A 16,828-nucleotide genomic window follows, 5' to 3' on the forward strand; every position below is an offset into this window, starting at 1 on the left:
ATTCTAGAGATTTCCTAGGAATACTTGTGTATATTCTAGATAGGTAGATTCTAGAATAATCTTGTATAGGTAGTTAGTGGAATAATCTAGAAGCATGTGGGATGTACATGTTCTAGAATTCTCTCCAAGTGGTGGAGGAGCCTATAAATAGGTGAGACCCCCTCATTTGGAAAAGGCATAGAGGGAAATAGAGGAAGATTGTGAGAATTGAGAGCAAAGTGAGAGCATTCAAGAGTAAGGCAAGAGGGCTTGTCTAGTGAGGGTGAGTGCTAAGCTTTGTAATACTAGCAAGGGGCTAGTGTGTGTGGATCAAGGGGATCCAACTTTGTAATATTGGGTTACTAATAAAGAAAGGGTCTTTGTTAGTAAAGTTGTACGTGTCTACTCTTATATTTCACTTATATCCGCTGCATAAGTGTTAGGGAGACACCTGGGGAAGGCTGGTCTAGTAGTTCGTTTCGAGGGCGACAAGCGCTAGACGCCGGCACGGTTGGACTTAGAAGGGGTCGAACTCTAAGGCCGTGACATAATGCTCACCTTCCAAGCACCTATAAGCACTTCTAAGTTCTAGCAGAATAATATCCTTTGTGATTTTGCTACCAATACCTGGTGACATTGTGAGCAATAGAACCCAAAATACTTAAAATTAGTATCTATCCCACAGATTGAAAAAGAGTAGACACCACTTCAACAATTCCCACTCAATTGAGTAACTAGCTCATCTAAAACTTTAAGGTGTTATAGCAAGGTTCCAATATGATCATATAGTTAACACTCTCTCTCATTCCTCTCCAATATGATCATATAGTTAACACTCCCTCTCACTCGAAAACCCATTTATGGGTCGAAAAGTGGAACACCGGCGTCCATCTTTAGAGCATTTATTTGCCTTTAATATCCATAATAAATTGTGAGCATGTTGGGGGTGACCGAGAATCAAACCTTAGTTCTCCCGTCAGCCTAAGCTTTGATATCACAAGACTGTCCATTTCAACCTATTAGTTCAGTAAATAATATGAAATTTTGACATTTTGCAGCATACAATCATCTTCCATAATGGAATGATCATGGAATTGTATAAGATGTTTAAATCTCAAAATCATCAGAACTTATGTGGCAATCATCCTGTCTCATAATCATAGAAACCTATTTACAAGCATGGTGTGAATATCAGCATAGCAAACTTGAATAAATGAATGAGAGAGGCTTATGTGGCAAGCTCGTGATGAAGAAGAATATCTTAAACGCATACTGATCCAGCTCTTCATTTCATAGGCACTTATTATAACATTTCCATGTTGAGAGACAACAAAGAAGAGTATGGAGTGGGACTGTATCAGTGGCACTACTTCTGTTGCCGGAGCTAAAATACAAGCATTCAGTATGCTTTGTGGTGGATATGTAGGCTCAATTTGGAAAAATGGTTGAGCCTGAAGCAGATTTTTGCACACAGGGACACCGTGGCAGCAATTTAAACTTCTGTGGTCAATCTTGTTGAAGTTGGTCATGTTATAAGTAATAACTGATAGATGTTTAACATAATTAATAGGTTCAGAACAAATTGAAGTTAAAATCATATCTTCAGTTTCACTGAACTAATTAGATAGAATTATCTTGATTGCCAGAAAGAACTCTAGATGTCATATAAAAACAAGCAAGCAAGACGTTAATATGGATTAACCAACACAAAATCATGCACTAGCCAAAAATGGTTCACTGCAGATTGCAGTTCAAAAACACACAAACTCACCTTTGAACTGGTAGCTACAGACATTTATTTTATGCAATTGACCATGTATTTAGAAGAAGAACACTACAAGAGATTAGAGATCTAAAAGCATAACTCCACAGTCCAGAAAATTTAATAAGTTTACTTGCTTACAATGTTTAAAGATACAGTAATACGTTGCCTGTAGCAGCGAAGCTGACAAGCTTCAACAATTCATGCTCTATACCTGACTAAGCGAACTTGACTTGAGCAAAGTAAAGCAGGTAACCATTTTCCTTTTGTTGCAATTCCGGTGCATTGACTAGATCGTCTACACCAGTAGTAACGTTTTACATAATAATAGAGTCAATAGTACTGTCAATAATTCATGCTTAAATGGATGAACCAGCATTTCTTTTAGAGAAACTTCACCACGGAATTCTCTAGATTCCACAGAATTTCTTGAAGACGAAAACCTCAGAGTAAACTGGCACGCATGCCCTAAATTCCATTTCTCTAGATCAAAAACTGAATTCTTAAATCAGCTTCAGTTTTAAAATGTCTACCATATGCTTAATACAAATTTAAATTAGTGCATAAAACTAATGGCATCATAGAAGACTTGACTGTTTTCTGAATATTGCAACTTCAAAAGTATGATCTTTGGCATCGATCAACTGAAACACGCAAACATCACCAAGCTCCAAAGAGTTTTCCTTTGCAAAGTTGGACCAGTCTTTAATATGAATTCGTCTGCCACCTCTCCATAATTTCACGATCCAGAATTTATCTAAGAACAGAAGCTTCACATAGGAGTTTGTGCTTTCTTTCATGTAAGTTTGTGTAAACTCCCTCGGTATTGGCTGCAATAATATGTACTCATTTACTTGCAATCTATGTACATGTGTATGTGTCTGTATCCAAATAAGAATCACAGATTATATTTGAATCACTGCATTAAAAACCTAATATAGTACACTCACAATATATCAGGAATTAAAATTAGATCATTTATGTATAGACCTCAGTAAGTAATATCCATACATATTATAAATGCATGTATCATTCAATCAAAATTGATATAACTCGATGACCTCACCAGATATCCAGTGCGTTTCACATAAGATTTTAGATTGGTCCTCTTAAATGAAGGAAATTTTAAGGTCAAGATTAACTGGTCTGCGGCAGTTTCAGGATCATTTTTCTTGTCTTGTCCTGTTTCATATCAAACCTACTATGATATAATTATGTGTGTGAATGCATACATATGAGTATCATTTAAATTTATAGTTTTAATTAATGAGCTTACTAGGTAGCACGGGAGCAGTGTTGATAGAAACAAGTTCCCTGGAACAGCTAGAGTTATCAAAAATGTCCACATAAAATTCAGAATCTTGAGCATACCGGAAAATTAGCATGTTGCCATATTGTAAAGAGTAATGTTGAGCAAACTCTTTCCATCCTTTCTTAAAAAACAAATGATTGTCAATCAGTTTGGTTCTCACAGGCCATGACCTTTGTGTACCGGTTGGCTTTAGTGTACAATCTTTAGGCAAAGTTCCAGGATGAAGCCTCACAAACTTGGGCGGAATTAACTGTTATATAAAGAGAATATTAACACACATCACCATGAAAGTAATATTATTCACAAAGGCACATATATCACAGTAAGAAGAGAGGTTGTAAGCAAGAAATATATGCAAAATGTGCATGTAAAATAACCATATGAAATTTGAAGTAGAATAACAAGGATAATCATATTACCAGCTTCTTGCAGAAATCATTAATCAGAAGCTTCATGAATGATGGATTTCTCCTAGAACGATCGAGCATTCTTGTCATTTCGAACTTATATTTGTGTGACTTGGACAGAAGAAATAAATTATTATTTGCAAGATACAAGTTAGAACTCCCTTTGTAGTAACGGAATTCTTCTGCTTCTAATAAACCAGATGCAAGAATCAGATGCAAGAGGATTGTGTAAACCAGTGAATTTATTGTATGAATTTATTGATGCACCACAAGGGTTGTTGGTATGTTATTTATTAAAATGAAATGTAGTATATAATTTATATAGCATACACACAGTGTCATTGGTGCAGAGAAGATACTCAAGAAAGGACTGGATGGATATGAAAAGATGGGATTTCATACTTTATTGATGACAAAGGATCCATAATAGTACATAAAGTAGTTTAGTACTTGCTCCCTTTGCTCCCTTTCTCTCAGGCAAAGTACTTGCTCCCTTTGCTCCCTTTCTCTCAGGCAAATGAAATACTCAATACATTACCTTTTCATCTGTCAGGCAAATGAAAGTAATACATTGCCTCCATCTTATCTTTAGCTAGTAGTACTAATTATTTAGCCAAGAGCACCCTACCTACTTTGTTACTAACTCCGTCTAGTTCGATTCTATACATTTACTATTTGCACGTATTTCGAGCCTTCTATAAAGTATAGTTTGATAATGTTTTTTTCAATTTTTTTTTGAATAAAAGTTTAAACATGAAACTTTTATTCAGAAAAAAAAATTTAAAAAAATATTGTGAAGTTATATTTTAAATAAGCATTGAAAAACGTGCCGAAAAGTAACATATAAAATTCAATGGGACAGAGGGAGTATAAAGGTCGCACTGAGACTAATTACTATTTTGCTAAGTGACTAATTACTTTGCACATTTGTGTTTACATTTACCAAAAGGATCTCAAAAGTATAATTTCAAGATAGCTTTCACCTATCTTCTGAGTTATGTGGCAAACCAAATCTACTAGTCACACCCCCAATGTTATCATCACTTCAAGTTGTATAAACAAGTTACAAAACTAATTCCTTAGCAGGCATGTTTGCGGTTAGCATTTATCAAGTGTTTACCTCCTATCCACTGATCAATGTTTTCAAAAACTGCTTCCAACATTAAAAAAAATAAGGGTAGCACTGCTTACATCGCAATCTTCTTAGGATCCTGATGATGCGAAGATGATAAAGTCTTGGGCATTGGCTACACGTTTGTTGATAATATCCTTAAGACATGTCCTCAGAGGTCCTTCGCAACATAACTGCTTAGACAGTAACAAATAATCCAGACAATTTGTAATATTACTGACCTACTAAATAATCAAAACACCATCTCCAGCAATAGGTAATTGGATAACGTAAATTTATAATGATAGAAGCAAGTAATACAAGCTCAATTTATAAAGCAAAAAAAGACACTCTGTCCAAACAACAAAAGATTTACAAACTGAGGATAGTCATCTTCCCATTTCAAACTTATACTAAACCATGCTTTTCCCAAGACTAGTACTAGGTTCTAAAGCTAACTCTACAACAATTTAAAAATATATATAATGTGTTCACCTGACTTTAAACAAAGACAGTTATGAACAATGGTATCCAGTCGAGAAAAACCAGTACTTCTTAATGCTGAACCAAGTAATACAAATTTCATCTTCTTCATCAAAACAAATTCGGGGACAAAATCTTAGATACCAGTTTTTAACCTTCTTCACTCTCCACCACTGTTGATAATCCGCCCTCTTTCATGAAAGATGGATCAAGAAACCTGGCTACAAAAGCCCATAGCTTATATACATCATCGAAATTTGTAAGGAAGCCAAGAGAAGCAGTGACAACCTTACCTTTAATAAACCCATTTTTTTCATCTTGCTGCCCACTTTCAATCGGCTTGCACAGAGCAATATCTTGACCACTTATACAACCACCACGTTGCTGCCCTGAGCTATCCAGTATCCGTATATGACTAAGGATGCCAATGCCGAGAGATATATCATTTGCATCAGCATACTTCTGAACAACTTCTGGATTAGTTATACCTCCTTTTCTGTCTCTCACATTGAATGCCACAGATGCTCCTCGTTCATATTTAATTTTAGGACCGTAGATGTAAACCAACGGCAGAGGATCATTCCCATTAGATGCAGGATATTTTAATTGCAGAAGTGATGTCACGAGCCAATTGACCAAATATCGGAGGCGAAAAGTTGTCACGTTGAGACCTGACATGTTTACATGATCGAGATGACTACATTTTATCTCAGGCTCTTTCCTACCCGAGTCTTGCTCATCACTGTATTCATCGCTCGAGTAATCATCATCCAGGCTTGCTACAGAGAATTCTCTGCGTTCAGAAGGATATTTGTGTTGTGCTTTATGATCATCTTCTATCCTAAATGATACTCTTCTTCCCCGACTCCCGGCCTGTTCAGTTTCATCAATACCTATAAATCTACTACCAGAAAATTTGTTACCTTCCCTCCGTCCCAGTAACCTGAATTCACCTTCTGTCTCTCTTCGTATAGCACTCTCTTTTACATTCGGAAATATATTAGAGACGGTTCCATTTCCAGCTAAAGTTGACAATGTAATAGGATTGTTAGCTTCAAATTCTTCCTCAATTTCAAGAGCATGCTGACAAGCCTTACTTCCTCCATTTTGTGCGGGTCTAGTATCTGTAAATTTACCTCCAATCTCCTTCACGTCATGCCCTTTTAGAGATACTGATCGACAAGCAGCATCAGATGAAAGCATGTGAGCATCATGAGACTCATCGTAATCGTCATATATTGGATTGTCAGATATCTTTGGTATTTGCATTGCTGGAATATGTTTGTTTTTGTTCCTGCCACTAAACCAAAACGGAGGCAATGGAGAGGCTCCATTCTGTCTATTCTGGTGGCTTGCAATATCAGACCCCAAAGGACTCTGACCCAAATCAATCCACAATGAGTTATCTGATGATTCATCTTCGCTAAAGACTGGACTTCTCATCACCTCTCCAACAGAGACACTATCAATTTCTTCAAGTATAGAGCTAGTCCCATCTTTGTCAGAGCTGTTGTCATGTTCCATCTCGACTTCAAACACATCCCTAACCTGAGCAGAGGTGTATGCACCAGAAAAAGCAGGCATATTTGTTCCTACACAAGTGTCTGATGTTAATTCACCACTTCCACAATATTCATCATCTTCAACTCCGGTCAATCCATTAAGATCATCAATCGAGTCACTTAGGTACAAAGGAAAAACTGGGGTAATTTTCACAATGCCAGAGCCAGCATGTCCGGACTGATTTTGAAGGCTTCCCATTGCAGATTTTTTTATAAGGAGACAGCCAAATCCAGTTGGGTCATACCCAAATACTCTGTAGAATGATGTAATAATGAAGTCCGGACGAAACAAAGATAATCCCAGAGAATCCATGTCCTTTGGACCCAATGCTCCAGCATCGAGCAAGACATGCCAATTATTCTGCTGAGCCAGTGCCATCCACTGATAAGAATATTTGGCCCCTGTAACTCTAGACTGGACTGGAAATGCAAAAAGACCACAAGCTGAGTCTTTCTTTTTCTTCTTTTTATTTGTAATTTGCTTTCTCAGATCAGTAGAACATGGTTTAAGGGTTGGCCATTTAAACCAAGAACTATAAACTTTTGCACCTTTGTCTTTAGCACACTGAGCCATCAAATTGACAGACTGACTCTCATGATCATACATGGTTAACAACTTTTTATTTGTCTGGAACGGGTACGATTCAGCTAACAATTTGAAAGCAGACCCTCTACTCACAGTAAAAACTAGACCATATTCATTCTCAGGGATGTTCAAATAATCCATAATCCTAGTCTTTATATCATCTTCCATGGTGCCTTTCTCGGCACCACCATACATAACATGATTCCACAAATTCGCAGTTATCTCAGACAAGCTAAACGTAGAAGATTCCCAATAATGAACAGTTTGTAAATACGAAAAAAGCCCAAATCCACAATAGTCAAGGCATACCTTAGGCACACTATCAGACAAATGTGCATACTCATCCAACCTCAGCTGATCAATCTTCTCCGAAGACTGATACTTAGGATACATTACAAGAAACTTCGAGAACGACTCAACAAAATCAGGAATTGAATCTCCATTTTCATACACCTGCTGTGCAGCAAGAGCTGTGGCTCTCAGAAACTCCTTCTGAGCATTCAACCTAGCAAGCGATCGCGATCGCCCCAACTCGTGTTCTTGATTCTCCACACCTTCTGAATCCATAACCTGGGACTTAACCAAAGACCCCTTTTCAGAAGCTTCATCAAGCGCTTCTCGCAGCTTATGCTCTTGCAATCTAATAAGAGCTGATGGATTTCTTTTAATTCCCTCACTCGAATAATCAGAATCATCATTTCTTCTACTTCTTTTATCGAAAAAGATTGAAGAAGCACAGTGTGAAATTGGCTTCCACAATGAAAGATGCATTCTAGCTAATGTGTTTGATCAAACAACTACAAATTTAACCCAAAATCAATCAACAAACAAATCTTCACCATTTGAAAAATATAACCAAATTTTAACAAGAACAAGAAAACACCAATAAAGCAGATAAATTTAGAAACTATAGACACAAAAAAAGAAAAGGGGTTATACCAAAGAGTTCAAAGAATCAAACAATTGAAAACATCAATCTTTGACAAAAAAGAAAAGAGCCCATTGAATCTTTGCTTTGCTTTTCAAGAAAAAATCAAAAAACAAAGCTTGGTGAAGAAATAAAAAACCAAACTTTAAGACAATATAGAAGCAAATATGACAGGAGTAGAATAAAAAGGAGACAATTATATAGAGACAAGAAAGCCAAGATGTTGAGATTTAAGAATGGGTATGTATGTATGTATGTATGTATGTAAGGTGTAGGTGTAAGTGCAAGCTAGTTGAAAGCGAAGGGGAGAAGAACAAAACTGTAGTTGAGTTGTGAATCCAGCCAAGAGTATCTTTTTCTCTCCTATGCATTCATAGTACTGTGCCCCCTCCCTCTCTCAACGAAATACTTTCTCCCTTCCTAAAAATATTTCATATTTTGTGTTGGACGCAAGAATACACACTTTTAATTGTTAATATCTTTAATTTCGTAATAGTATTAAATATAAAAATTTTATTATATTAAATTACTCATAAATACGAATTCAACTAGATCACTCATGAATATATTTCATCTTATAGATTAGATGTAAATTAACAATCAATTACTTAGCATGAATGGTGTCCGAAGTCAATATAGGAAATGTATATCGGGACGGAGGGAGTAATAATATTCACATGGTGAAAAATGATACTCCCCGTCCCAAAATATCCTTCGTATTTTGACTTTTTTTACTTTTCATGATAAGTGATTGACTAGTATTTTACGTCTAATATATAAGATCAGACATAGTAATAACATATAAGTGATTTTGATTAATTCGTATTTATGAGTAGTTTAATATAATTAAATTTTTATATTTAATATTATACGAAATTAAAGATATTAACAATCAAAAGTGTGCATTGACAAATATCTCCAATACAAATAGGAAATGTTTTTAGGGATGGAGAGAGTAAAAATAATCAATTTTTAAAAAAACTTAATAAAAATGACCTTTCAAAAAAAATGGTCAATTTAACTATTGAATATAGTACTCTCAGTTCAATATCCCAATTTATATAAACTAATTCACAGCTATCTGGGTATTTCATATACGGAATACACCAATCACAATTAGTTATCTCATATAAAGTCAATACTTTATTGAGAGTTAGGTATCCCCGTTAAAGTTGGTCAATTTTTCAAAATTTGATCATTTTTGTTTATTTTATATAAAAATAGGTTAAAATTGTCATTCACCCAAGGTACTCCCTGTGTGCCTTTAGGTAGCATCTGTCGGGGGACGGAAACTCAGCTAAAAGTATAATTCTGTAAATATTTTTTTTCAAAATTTATTTTAAACAAAAAATTGATGTTTAAAATTTAGAGATGTTATCAAAATACTATTTTTTTCTGAGTTTTTTTTGCGATTTTATTGTCTTCTTAGTTTCTTTGCAAAAGTACGGAATCAACCAAAATTAAGCAGATATGCAACTAGTTGAATCAAATTTTTTTATTACATTTGAGGTTTTACGAGGTTGTACGGAGACTCGTCGAATGTTGTATTTAGTTGAATCGAGTTGCATAAAACCATATTTTTACAAAAAAATAAAAAATATAGTATTTTTGAAAATAAAAAAAAGGTATTTTGCAATTTTTTTTTAAAAAAACAGTACTGTTGCAAAAAAAAAAATTGGCCTCGGGCATTTTTCAAAAAAACTCTAAAATTTAATTAAAAAAATAAAAAAAATTATGGAAGTATACTCTATATTTACCTTAAAATGTGTGTCGAGTATTGAAAAAAACGACATATAATTGAGTGAGACGGAGGAGTAATAAAGACGATATATTTAGGTCCTATTAAATTTTATTAAACCCTATATTTTATATTTTGAATTTAAGCTATTTGAGGCTAATTATATTTCAAAATGTATGTTTTAATTTATTTTTTATTTTCTAAAATTTAAGTATATTTTTTATTTTGTTTTTTTATTTATCAAAAAGTATTACAAATAAAAAGGAGACAATTAAATACAGACAAAAAAACCCACATATATTTGGTACTCTTTTATTTTTGGTTTTTTCAAAATTTGTCATTTCGTATTTGACTTACTAAAAAAAATTATATTTTAAGTTTTTGTTTAACATTAAATTATGTAAGGGTTGAGTATTCGATCGGTTCGGTCCAAAACCGAACCGAATAGACCGAAAAATCTAATTATCATTGTTTTTGGACCGAACCAGACCGAAATTACATTATGAACCTGTAATAACTCGAATTTTTGAGACCCTGTAAAACGTTTAATGAATAGTAACCCTGACAGACGGGAAAAACTTTTGAGCCCACACTATATAGTGCATAAGAAAATGAGTTTCGGAGTCGATATTACGACTATACGTACCAAATAAGTGTATGTAAATGCTATTAGTTTTCGAAGAAAATGAACTTTGAAAAATGACCGTAATTACGACTTATCAAGGACTACGAGAATCACAATATAATTACGAGATTAAAATCCTACGGATTTAAATTCAATTAGGATAAATAAAAATATAAGGACTAGAAACGAAAAGAATTACATTGCGAACCATTTACGAATAAGTATTGCGGAGAACGTTTAAGTAACCGAGCGAACGCGTAAACGATTAATTAAACGTAACGCACTAACTAAATCATGATAAGGAAGTAACCATGGTTACTTCATCAAATAGTGAGCTAACCCTAGTGAAAGGCATATGTCATAGCCTATTTGTTTATTCGAGGATTTAACTCAACTCAATTAAGAATGTAATAAGTAAATAGTGGATCTATCGTCAGAGAGATCTCACAGAGTAACATATGTCAAAGGATTAAGAAGCATTGTTCATCTACAGACTTGATTACTTAATTCACTGGAAAAAGCTCAAGAAATTGATCAAGCCTCAGTGATATAAATCAAGATTGTGGATTTAATCAAGTGACAGAGATCTCGTCAGGGTATCAATTAATTACAAGGATTTAGTCTGAAGAAAATCAAGAGTATCAAGGTCAAGGCATGAAGAAACGTCACGGAAGTTAGTCACTCATGAACCAGACAGTACATCGAGTGTCAACATTGAAGTGGTGGAATTGATTCATAATTTTCAGTGATTTTCAGAAGATATTCAGAAGAATGGTTGCTGCTCAAGATTAGTATTAATTCTCTATTAATTAATTAAGTCATATAATTTAATTAAGAAAATAAATTATATCTGCAAAGATTAATTTATTGATTAATTGAATTAATTGATTAATTAATTCAGAATTAATATTAAGGGTTTTCAGAATTTTTATTAGATTAAAATCTATTATTAATTCAGTAAGACAATATGATTTGAACTACTATGACAATCAGTATGACAATTGATAGTCATACCGAAAGTCTTGCTAGTTCATTCTGATTGTCTTGCTAGCTCTAAAGATAGTTCTACCGATTGTCTTGCTGAGCCAAGGGATTGTCATTGCAGTTCATTTCCATTCGGCTGTTTTGATAAAAGAAGCAGAAGACATTCATTCTGACAATCATCCAAAAAAAACCAAGTCAAGAACACAGCAGAAACAAAAGCAAAACATTTCATTTTTCATCTGCTTTATTCAAGATCAAAATTCTAGATTGTAAAGTTAAATCCAAACCACTAGAATTATTTATCTTGTTCTTGTGTAACAATCTAGCGGATCAAAATCCCTAGAACTTAATCTCAAATCGCATTTAGCATTTGATCTTTTTATTGCAAAAATAGAAAAAGTTCATGTCGAATTTATTCTAGATTTGTAATAATTGATTTGAGATTAATCCCTTGTAACAGATACCGTTGTTGTAACACCTTTCAAGTTTAATAAAAGTTTTATTTAACTTGAATTTTGTTTCACCTTTTTATTCCGTATTTTATTCGATTAAACGATATAATTTGTATTCAACCCCCCCTTCTACAAACATATTGGGACCTAACAATTGGTATCAGAGCCTTCTGATTAAAGAACAAATCAAGATCCTAGACTTTTGTGTTTCTTTCACTCCTTGAATTTTTATTTATTCAAAAATTCATAATGACTTCACAAAAAGTTGGAACCGTTAAAATTCCACTATTTGATAAAGAAAATTATATCATGTGGAAGAAGAAGATGCTATTGTTTTTACAAGTTGCTAATCCCAAATATCTGGAAGTGTTAAACAAGGGTCCAAAAATTCCAATGGTTATTGAACCAGAGGTAATAGAAAATGATGTGGTGATCACCAAAGCTAGAACTTATGTAAAGAATCCTGAGGATTTTTCTCCTGCTGAAAAAGAAGAAGCCTCCCTGGATGCTAGCCTTCAATTAATTTTAGTAGATTCCCTTGATCCCTTGATGAATAGACATGTGATGAATTGTAAAGATTCCAAACATATCTGGGAAACTATTGAGGTTATTAATGAAGGCACAGAGGACGTTAGGGAGAACAAGTTAGAAATCCTAATCTCTGAGTATGAATACTTTAAATCCAATCCAGGAGAAGGAATCACTGAAGTGTTTGAGAGGTACAATTCATTGATCAATAACCTGAACATTAATGGTAAATACTATTCCATCAGGGAGGTCAACAAAAAGTTCCTTTTAACACTGCCAACTCATCTCGAACATAGAATCACTGTCATAAGAGAAGCAAGAGATCTGAGTGAGATTTGTTTGGAAAGGCTCTATGGTGTGTTAAAGACTTATGAGTTGGAGCAGATTCAGCAGAAGGAAGTTTACGGGAAAAGGAAGAGTGGTCAGCACGTCTACTGCTCTAGTAGCTGAAGATCAACAACATCAACAATCTCAAAAGTCAGAAAGAATGGTACAGTCTTCCAAGGTTGAAGAAAATGTGATAGTAGCAGAATTTGATCCTCCTACTACAAATGAATCAAGAGATGATTTTTATTCCTTGGAAGAACTGGAGCAATTGGAGGATGAGTCAATGGCCCTGATTGTCAAGAGATTCTCAAATGTCAGATTTAAAAGGAATCCCAAGTTCAAGTACAAGTCCAACTACAACAGATTCCAGAAAGGTGGATCTTCATCCTCTAACACCAGCATTGGTGGGTACAAAACATGGATGGTTGATCGAAACACCATTCGATGCTTCAACTGTAATGAGTTGGGACACTTTGCCACAGAATGCAGGAAGCCAAAACAATTTAGGAAGAACTCTTATGATTCTAATCAGAAGAGTAAATCTGAAAGGGCTTACCTGGCAAAGGGAAGAAGCTGGGATGATACTGACAGTGAAGATGAAGAAGTTGGGAATCTTGCTCTCATGGCTAGTGATGCAAATACCTCATCGTCAAGAAAAGAGGTAAAATTTATTGATGCTGAATTAGTTTATCATCTAGGAGGTTCCTTAGATTGTGCTCATCGTGATAATGAATTGTTAAATCAACAAATCAAAGACTTTGAGAAAGAGGTCAATGAATTAAGACTTGTGCACATTAATCAAGATAAATTAAAAGAACAAGTATCTTTTCTAGAGAATAGAGTTGACTGTTATAGACAACTTGAAACTATTCTCAAAGACAAGATCACCGGTCTTGAGGCTAAGGTTAAAGCTTACTTTAATTCTTGTTCGAAGTCCAAAGAGTTTTACAATAAGCAAGCTGTTAATCAAACATCTGGAATAGGTTATGATTACAATGCTGCTATTGGAAAATTAGGCATAAACTCCCCTCCTCATGTCTGTGCTAAAGGCAGGGAAGTACCACATGTGCTTAAGGGTGTTGATGAACCCCTCTATAAAGAATCAATTGTTGAACCATTTGATGAGACCTCATTTATTATTCAAGAAGAAATCCGTGCTGAAGATAATGCTAATGAAAAAGCTGTCTCCAAGTCAAGTGTGTCAAAAGTTCCGATCAAGGTTGTGAAAGCAACTGAGACTTACTCAGACACACATGAGTTGGATAACACAAATGCCATGTCTACCATGCATAAGTTGCCTATTGTTAATCCCTCTCATAAAGCATGTGGTGTTCTTGATTGTATGTCTTGTGCTTTTAATCTGATGTATGCTTATTTTAATAGTAAGCATGTTTCTAATGATAAGACTACTCCTCGTCAACATGTGAATAATAGAAAGCATGATAGGTCTAAGACTGCTAGTCCCCCTAAAGCTAGAAAGGAGACATTTGTGCCTAAGCCTAAACAGAAATTTGTCAAGGCTGTTCACAAGGTCAAATGTCCAGTCATTGAGAAAGTTGAGAATATTAAAATTAAGAATGTTGTTTTGCCTGATAAAGGCCAATTTTACAAATATGCCGGACCCAGCCAAGCTTGGGTTCCGAAGAAGGTCTAATCCATTTGTACTGCAGGGCATTAAACAGGTACAACCGGTAGTGTGGATTCTTGACAGCGGACCGTCAAGACATATGACCGGAGATAGAGCCCTGCTATCAAATGTGGTTGAGAAAGCTGGCCCAGTGGTTACCTTTGGAGATAACAGCAAAGGTTTAACGGAGGGATATGGCTGTTTGCTAGCTGGAAATGTTATCATTGAAAATGTGTATGTTGTGCAAGGACTTGAACACAATCTGCTTAGCATTAGTCAATTCTGTGACAACGGCTACAATGTTTTATTCGACAAGCTGAAGTGTCAGATTCTGCACAAGAAAAGTGAAAAACCCTCCTTGATAGGAATCCGGAAAGGAAATCTGTTCGTAGCTGACATGAACTCTGGAAGCAATCCTGAAGTCAATTATTTCTATGCAAAGGCATCGTCAGATGAGAGTTGGCTATGGCACAAGAGACTTTCTCATCTCAATTTCAAAACAATGAATTCTCTTGTCAAAAGAGAATTGGTCAGAGGTCTGCCTCAGCTGGAATTCTCCCCAGAAGGACTATGTGAGGCTTGCCAGAAAGGAAAGTCAAAGAAAGCAAGTCACAGAGGCACTGACACATCTTCCATAACTGGTGTTCTGCAATTATTGCACATGGATTTATTTGGACCAGTTAATGTCCTTTCGATGTCAAATAAGTGTTACTGTCTTGTGATAGTTGATGATTATTCCAATTATACGTGGGTTTTATTTCTTCACTCTAAGGATGAAACACCATAAGTTGTGATTGATCATATCAAGATGATTGAGTTAGATTCTAATGTCCCTGTTAGAGCAATAAGGTCAGATAATGGAACAGAATTCAAGAATTCACTTCTCAATGGATTTTGTACAGACAAAGGGATTACCAGACAATTTTCAGCTCCTAGAACCCCTCAGCAAAATGGAGTGGTAGAAAGGAAGAATCGTACATTGATTGAAGCTGCAAGAACGATGTTAAGTGAATCAGGTCTTCCAATGTACTTTTGGGCTGAAGCTGTCAATACTGCATGTTATACTCAGAATCGAACTCTAATTAACAAAGACTTCATGAAAACTCCTTATGAGATTTTGAATGAACAGAAACCTTCTATCAAATACTTTCATGTATTTGGTGCCAGATGCTTCGTGCTCAAGGATAGAGATGATCGTCGTGGTAAATTCGAGGCAAAGGCATATGAGGGTATTTTTGTTGGATATGGAAGAAGATCATACAGAGTGTATATCATTGATCAACACAAAGTAACTAAAAGTGTCAATGTTATATTTGATGACACTAAATTCCCTAGTATCCAAACTGAAGATCCTTATGAGAAACTGAAGTTTGATGATACCACTGCTACTGACGGAGAATCTTCAAGTCAACATGGCAACAACTCAGGGGGAGATGCTGAAGGATCATCTAGTAGGACACAACATCCCAATGAATTTCAAGGCGAATCATCAAGATCAAATCTTCCAAGACAGACTATCTGGAATAAAGCTCATCCTTTTGAGTTGATTATTGGTGATCCAGATGTTGGAGTCAGAACTAGACGTGCTACTCAAAATGAGTGTCTGTTCTCAGGATTTCTTTCTGAGATGGAACCTACGAAGATTGAGGAAGCACTGACTGATCCAGATTGGGTGATTGCTATGCAAGATGAACTCAATCAGTTTGAAAGTCAACAAGTCTGGAAACTGGTACCTAGACCTACACACAAGAAAGCTGTTGGTACTCGGTGGGTATTCAGGAATAAACTAGATGAAGATGGTGTGGTTATAAGAAACAAAGCAAGACTGGTAGCTAAAGGGTATTCACAAGCTGAAGGCATTGATTATGATGAAACCTATGCTCCAGTGGCTAGACTAGAGGCCATCAGGATATTTTTGGCATTTGCAGCATTCTCTAACTTTAAAGTTTATCAAATGGATGTCAAGAGTGCCATTCTGAATGGAAAGCTGGATGAAGAGGTATATGTAGAGCAACCTCCTGGTTTTGAAGATCCAGATCATTTGGATTTTGTCTACTTTCTTTTCAAGGCTATCTATGGACTCAAACAGTCTCCGAGAAAATGGTATGACACTCTCTCTGAATTTCTTATTGAAAATAGCTTTATTAGAGGTGTCATAGACAAAACTCTCTTTTCTAAAAAGCATAAGAATGATACAATATTAGTCCAAGTCTATGTGGATGATATAATATTTGGGTCTACTAATGATAATCTCTGTAAGAGATTTGCTAAGTTAATGCACATCAAATTTGAAATGAGCATGATGGGAGAGCTGAAGTTCTTTCTTGGATTACAAGTAAATCAAAGGTTAGATGGAACTTTTATTTGTCAATCCAAGTATCTCAAGGAACTCCTCAAAAAGTACAATCTAGAGGATT

General features: G+C 35.2%; 2 protein-coding genes across 8 annotated transcripts; both read right to left on the reverse strand.

Annotated features, from left to right (window-relative positions):
* Window positions 1-1,844: 1,844 nt before the first annotated feature.
* Window positions 1,845-8,497, reverse strand: LOC141718940 (uncharacterized). 7 transcript variants are annotated; one of them, XM_074521312.1, is made up of 4 exons: window positions 4,652-8,497; window positions 3,473-3,524; window positions 3,018-3,303; window positions 1,845-2,923 (listed from the first exon to the last, which is right to left on the reverse strand). In XM_074521312.1, exon 1 carries the CDS (start codon window positions 7,971-7,973, stop codon window positions 5,205-5,207), a length of 2,769 nt encoding a protein of 922 aa, XP_074377413.1. In that variant the 5' UTR covers window positions 7,974-8,497; the 3' UTR covers window positions 1,845-2,923; window positions 3,018-3,303; window positions 3,473-3,524; window positions 4,652-5,204. The 7 variants fall into 7 exon arrangements, with proteins under 7 accessions (XP_074377413.1, XP_074377410.1, XP_074377411.1 ...); XM_074521309.1 differs by having other exon boundaries at window positions 3,473-3,571; XM_074521310.1 differs by having other exon boundaries at window positions 1,845-2,571; window positions 2,808-2,923; window positions 3,473-8,497.
* Window positions 2,320-3,550, reverse strand: LOC141718846 (B3 domain-containing protein LOC_Os12g40080-like). Its single transcript, XM_074521224.1, has 4 exons — window positions 3,473-3,550; window positions 3,018-3,303; window positions 2,808-2,923; window positions 2,320-2,622 (listed from the first exon to the last, which is right to left on the reverse strand). Exons 1-4 carry the CDS (start codon window positions 3,548-3,550, stop codon window positions 2,320-2,322), a joined length of 783 nt encoding a protein of 260 aa, XP_074377325.1.
* Window positions 8,498-16,828: the final 8,331 nt, after the last annotated feature.

The sequence above is a fragment of the Apium graveolens genome, chromosome 4, assembly GCF_009905375.1.
Source record: "Apium graveolens cultivar Ventura chromosome 4, ASM990537v1, whole genome shotgun sequence".
Lineage (NCBI taxonomy): Eukaryota > Viridiplantae > Streptophyta > Magnoliopsida > Apiales > Apiaceae > Apium > Apium graveolens.

What these genes read in the sequence shown, in the direction of transcription:
- LOC141718846 (XM_074521224.1), bottom strand. Translation starts at nt 3,550, where the DNA reads ATGACAAGAATGCTCGATCGTTCTAGGAGAAATCCATCATTCATGAAG. An exon ending in CACTGCTCCCGTGCTACCTA is followed by an intron (nt 2,924 to 3,017) that starts GTAAGCTCATTA and finishes GATATGAAACAG; the next exon opens with GACAAGACAAGAAAAATGAT. An exon ending in TGAAACGCACTGGATATCTG is followed by an intron (nt 2,623 to 2,807) that starts GTGAGGTCATCG and finishes ATTTGGATACAG; the next exon opens with ACACATACACATGTACATAG.
- LOC141718940 (XM_074521312.1), bottom strand. Translation starts at nt 7,973, where the DNA reads ATGCATCTTTCATTGTGGAAGCCAATTTCACACTGTGCTTCTTCAATC.